Here is a 6474-nt window from a genome sequence, read left to right as displayed (position 1 = left end):
AAATGCTTAATCAAGGTTTTAATGTTTTCAACATTCTATTTGGCTGACTTGAATAGTATTTCTAAAAATCTGATTAATAAATAACGAATAGAAAATGCAAAATTGAGCATGCATGCATGTACCTGTGTGCTGGTCTGATTTGTAATAAATATTTTCGTTCGTAACTGTACCTCATTCCAGTTTAGGTGGAAGCGTTAAGTGTTTAGTCACCTCATTATTATAATCACTACAAAGCACCATTCCACTATTTTTGCGAGTATTAGGTCAATTACTGGGTTCTCTATGAAACAAGATCCATCTAATGATATAGCAAATGCCGATATTTTCTCATTTTGTCAAACTAACAGAATCGATTTCATATACAAATTAGTTCAATTTCCGCCGGATCTGAACTCAAGAGGTCTTTTTACTGCCACACAACACAGGGAATCAGTGTAACGTCTACCACATATCAACATCATTTACTTAACCCTTTCACCCCTAGGTAACTTCAGTAGACGCTACCATACATTGATCTGGATGAGTCCATTACGGTCTACAGTGGTGAAAGGGATAAGCATGTTTAACTCTCAATATGGCTGACTGAATTTCTAAACGATTAACGCTTTCTTGCCTTGTTTTTCTGTTTACGTGTCTGTTAATTGTTTTACATTTTTCAAACATTTAAGATCACATGACAATGGCGTTTACTTAAAATAATCTTTCTCCGAGTGAAGTTACGTCATTTCAATTAATTTAAACAGACATATAACCGTTATGGATTTTTTAATCAAATCATTTTAAAATGATTCTGTTGAATGCATAGTATGGTTATATCCTGGTGTCGGCTCTAGGAAGTACGCCCGCGTTATGTCCTGATTAAAAACATTGTTTAATATGTATTTTGTAACTCGATGCTTTATAGTTTGTCCATGCACGAGTGACCATACACAATACACGTGTAGGTGTGCATCCGTATACATAAACTGACATCATCACTAAAGGGGTGGTGTCTGGTAGCGTGGGTTCGGAATGCGGGACACACTTAATACGTATTATCACTTTGTCGTTATTCTCAGTTAAAGTATAAATCCTGAACGGTCACCATGTGTCTATATATGATCTGTTTATATACGGTATTAACACTACATACAGTTATATATGTCAACAGCACAGAATATAATGAAAAAAGGAAGACGTTATCGCCATACCAGTGTACCAGCGTCCGACATCTTCACGACTCACGAGTAGACCTCAACTGTTCTATTCCAGACAATACTCAATGGAACTTTACGGTGGTTCAGTCCTGGGCGGAGAAACACATGGTGAAACAAATGCAGGTTTATATCAAGTGTGGGATTAATGGAACTGTTATTCTACGTCAACCAGTGAAAGCTCGTGGATTGTTCGCTTTATATATCAACTCGTGTAAAATAGGTAATTTTTATAAATATGATCTGTCCAGTAAGCTTGAACTCGTTCCATTCACATTGAAGACGATGGAGGTGATAGACTCGATACATGTTATAACATGCCGCGAACTTGATATTCTGTACACTAATCTTAGTGACAAAGTCAACTCTAAGTATCCCTGCTACATCCCTCCCTCCCTTGAACGTTATGTGGAACGAAACGTGTCAGTACTAGTGATTCGAGTGAAGTGCCACACCAACAAAAACGTCAGGATTAGACACTATGAAAATATACCCATATGGAACTACAAACATTTAACCTATTACGAAAAATCCTGCTCAACAAAAAATAAGTTCAAATTTACAAGCAAATTTCTTCAGAAAGGATCATTCCCGTCCCTTCGTATATTAAATTTTTCACGTCTGCATTTGGATAGAATACCAGAAAAACTTGTCAAAGGCAATTACTCAAAGGACTTCCCAGATCTACGGTTAGTCGACCTCTCCCATAACAGCCTGTCAAACATTTATTTTGGATCATTCCATGGCACAAGAGAGCATTTCAGTATCAATATGAGTCACAATCAGATCCGTGTAATCAACTCTACAGTTCTGACGACACTGAAGTCAATGTACCCAGGTGTGATAATGTTGTATGACAATCCGTTTTCATGTCGATGTGACCAGTATCACTTTTTACAGTTTTTGAAGTACTCGTCAGATCCTGTTGTAACACAATACCACTCATTGAAGACTGAGAGCTGTAGGACCCCATTGAAATATAAAGGGCGTTTATTAGGAGATATACCACTTGACAGGAAATGTCATCCTTCGGATAGTTATGGTAACACTAACGCTGTTATAATTATACCGGTAGCAAGTGTAATATGCTGTATCTCGGCAATTTTTATATGTCTTTTCTATCGCAGATGGATTGTGTCTTTTCGATATAAGAGACTTCAGCAGAAACAGAAAAAATCAAAATCTATCAGATGTGATAAGATCAAGTACGATGCTTTTATTTCATATAGCTGTAAGGACGAATCGTTGGTAAAGATAATGTGCGGTCGTTTGGAAGGACCGCCTTATCTTCTTAGTTTGTGTCTTCACAATCGTCATTTTGAACCGGGAGTTCCAATTACTGATAATATTTTCGAGGCTGTTAAGACGAGCCGTCGCACAGTGGTCGTATTGTCCGAACACTTCCTCGCAAGCCAGTGGTGTTTGATGGAGTTTCGAGCGGCAAACTGCAAAGGTCTGGTAGACAATAAACGCCATCTGGTGGTCATACTTTTGGACGATCTTAACAAATGCCTTACACCCCTGCCTCCGGACATTGAACTGTTTCTTCAAACTCATACCTACCTCCGAGCGACGGAGTACATGTTTTGGGAAAAGTTGGTGAGTTTCCTTAGAAATGATGTGTCAAATAAGGATATGGGCCATTCTTATAATAATTCTCCAGAAATATGACAGTTCAAATCAACCTCAGGATTAGTCTATGTCCTCTAAAGCTAAGGCATCAACCAGCCTATCTCCGCTAGTACAAACAGACATCTGTATACTCTAGTTGAAAGGCTGCATCCAAACGCTCTTCGCTAGGAATCAAGGCAGTATAAACCGGTTCAAAACTATTTTAATCGCACTGAAAACTCTGATTAAACAAACGCCTAATTGATTGTTAAGAGTTTCCCATACTTTATCTATCTCGCACCTGTTTGCCTTAACTCTGCCTACATCAATATTTCGTATGCTACGATTTCCAGGAATTCCATGCATTTTCTTTTAAACGAGGAAAAAATTCGGAGAAAAACCAGTTGCATATATAATGAAGAATATGGACACGTTAATATAGCTTTGGCGTTCCGTTACTTCTGGAGAATACGAAATGAAAGCAGAAGTTAAATAAAAATGATATAATCTGCCGCATTGAATTTTGTATGTATATTATGTAGCTCTAAATGCAGTGAATACGAAGAACTGTTACTGTTACAATGATTGGTTTTATTACACTGAGCTGTTACTCACAGTTACTGTTATAATGATTGGTTTTACTACACTGAACTGTTACTCACAGTTACTGTTATAATGATTGATTTTATTACACTTAGCTGCTACTCACAGTTACTGTTATAATGATTGGTTTTATTACAATTAGCTGTTACTCACAGTTACTGTTATAATGATTGTTTTATTACACTTTGCTGTTACTCACAGTTACTGTTATAATGAGTGGTTTTATTACACTGAGCTGTTACTCACAGTTACTGTTATAACGATTGGTTTTATAACACTTAGCTGTTACACACAATTACTGTTATAATGATTGGTATTATTACACTTAGCTGTTACTCACAGTTACTATTATAATGATTGGTTTTATTACACTGAGCTGTTACTCATAGTTACTGTTATAATGATTGTTTTATTACACTTATCTGTTACTCACAGTTACTGTTATAATGAGTGGTTTTATAACACTGATCTGTTACTCACAGTTACTGTTATAATGATTGGATTTATTACACTTAGCTGTTACTCACAGTTACTGTCATAATGATTAGTTTTATTACACTTAGCTGTTACTCACAGTTGCTGTTACAATGATTGGTTTTATAACACTTAGCTGTTACACACAATTACTGTTATAATGATTGGTATTATTACACTTAGCTGTTACTCACAGTTACTGTTATATTGATTGGTTTTATTACACTGAGCTGTTACTCACAGTTACTGTCATAATGATTAGTTTTATTACACTTAGCTGTTACTCACAGTTACTATTATAATGATTGGTTTTATTACACTAAGCTGTTACTCATAGTTAGTGTGATACGTATTTATGTTAATTTCTTTTTTTGCCAGTGTTATTGGATATTATCTCAACATGATAAAACTGTTATCCTTCACACTATACACCATGGCTACAGCTAAACTAATATAAAACGGTGTAATCAGATGATGACGTCACTCTGTTGTTATGGTAAAGTGACCTACCAATGGAATGTCTTAGTGTAAATAATGTTATGATGTATTTTCATAGCACTGAAATAACTTGAAATAAAAAGTACCAACAGGTTTAACTTTATTGTTACAATTGTAACTATTTTCAATAGGATTCATCAGTTTGGAAACATGTAAATCAAAGTTTAACTTTGTACACAAACAAGTACTATTAAACATGTTGCAACGTTTCAAGACAGACTGGTCCCTTTGTCAAATCGCTTACTCAGTCATAACCTGACAAAGGGACCAGTCGGTTTTGAAACATTGCTACACGATTAATAAGTAGTGTTCAAGGGAATAATCCTAAGCCGGAAAAAAATCCTTTTTGTGCTTCATCTTCTTTATAAAAGGAAGACTACTCTAGGTTGATAGAACTTTGAGTGGAACTCTTCTTCGCTATTATAACATGTGCAGTGGCAGACTTGACCTTAACCTTAGCTAAAGTGACATGATTCTCGACCCGGTCACATTATTCTTACCACTGGCTAACCATACTGGAACAAACCTACGAAACGCAAAGAAGTAGCTGCGAGTGAATTGAAAGGTGAGAGATCGAAGTTGTCCGAAAGCGAAAATAGAAATATCCATCTGCAAGGGTCGCATGTTAGTCGCCTCTTACGGTCATATAACGGATTGAAGCATTTCAGTTCTTTTCAAATGTCGCTGTTTCGTCACGTTACTCCTCACAAGTAAAGAATTTAATCGAAACATATCGCCATATACTGTAAAATCATAATTTTTCGTGGGACATTAAATTTCGTTTATTTCGTGGATAATAAGAAACCACGAAATAAAATCCCCTCGAAAACATTAATTTGGTATGATATAGTTAGGGGAAAATCAGAAATCAGCGAAAGATAACGTCTTTGAAACAGGCTAGTATATGAAAACCACGAAATTTTAATCCCACGAAAATAATTGATTCTACAGTAATCACAAGGGACATGCAGAATGGGACAAGAAACTGCTGAAAATGTTTTGTGATGAGTAGCGTTGGTCACATCTTGTTTATAAAGGACATGTACTGCACAGTGATATTAGAGGAAATTTACCAGCGTAACTAGTAGTGTAACATTTTATCTTAGTTAACACTTAGATATATGACAGAAATAACACCGCGTGCATCAGCCTGTGACAACAATACAGAGAATGTTGAACAATGCCCCAGTCAACACATCCTTGTCACGACGTTAGGAATGTCTATTACGTCACTTAAGGTGGTCATGGATATCCTTCATAAACTGTTCTACCTTACTTCTGCTTTTGTTTGCTTTTAAGATCTATCCTGTATGTTTTCAATCGTGTGGCCCTGTATACAATAGTTGTGTAGATGGGCTGAAAAGAGAACGTGTCAATGCATGGTGTCCGTACGTAGGTTGTCTACCTGCAGTAAAGGGCATAATGACACTACACTGTCTTAATTCAAAACGTATTATCCACTGAGCACTTGATTCATGAAACTTGTAATTTGTAAGAGAAAGTCTTGTTTAAATGTATGGATGCCTTTCATGATGGAGTTTTCTTTGCATTGATCATCATTAATTAAACTATTGAGAACTATCGAATGTGAGTTTGTCTATTTGCTGTATTTTGCCATGGCAACAGCTGAGGTCAATAGTCGAAAATGTCCACTGATGATAGGACAACAATGCAACAGCTGATATCATACAACAATGATCTCCACTGATAAGTATTCTGACTCAGTAGCCTGACTATCCCACGGGGCACTATCGCGAGAGTGCATAGGGAAAAATAAAAGTTTGGTTTCCAATGCCTACAGTGGGCTCAAATCAACTAAGTGTGCTGTATTCAATATTACGGAAATACATATAAACACCTATTCTGCTGTTCGTCTACCCCTCTATAATTTACCTCTTTCGTCTTTAATCTTCTTCAGCTCATTCTGTGACTTTTAAACGCTGTTTCAAGAATTGCAAATGAACGCAGTTTAGGTTGCTATTTATAAGTTCAAATTATGTTTAGCTGATATTTCCTTCATCTCTTCTTTTGTAACGACGCTGTGGTTTAATTATATACGCAACAATGGAAGAAAATGTGCAGCTGACTACAACAT

At 36.2% G+C, this 6474-nt stretch overlaps 1 protein-coding gene across 1 annotated transcript; it reads left to right on the top strand.

The window, feature by feature from the left end:
• Nucleotides 1-965: 965 nt before the first annotated feature.
• LOC110462778 (toll-like receptor Tollo) lies at nucleotides 966-6047 on the top strand. Its single transcript, XM_021516940.1, has one exon. It carries the CDS (start codon nucleotides 1086-1088, stop codon nucleotides 2862-2864), a length of 1779 nt encoding a protein of 592 aa, XP_021372615.1. The 5' UTR covers nucleotides 966-1085; the 3' UTR covers nucleotides 2865-6047.
• The last annotated feature ends 427 nt before the right edge of the window (nucleotides 6048-6474 follow it).

This window comes from Mizuhopecten yessoensis, unplaced genomic scaffold (assembly GCF_002113885.1).
Source record: "Mizuhopecten yessoensis strain PY_sf001 unplaced genomic scaffold, ASM211388v2 scaffold10829, whole genome shotgun sequence".
NCBI classification, from domain to species: Eukaryota; Metazoa; Mollusca; class Bivalvia; order Pectinida; family Pectinidae; genus Mizuhopecten; species Mizuhopecten yessoensis.
This window is presented reverse-complemented; position numbering and strand designations above follow the sequence as displayed.

Excerpts from the sequence above, each read along its gene's own strand:
- LOC110462778 (XM_021516940.1), top strand. The coding sequence starts at position 1,086 with ATGTGTCTATATATGATCTGTTTATATACGGTATTAACACTACATACA.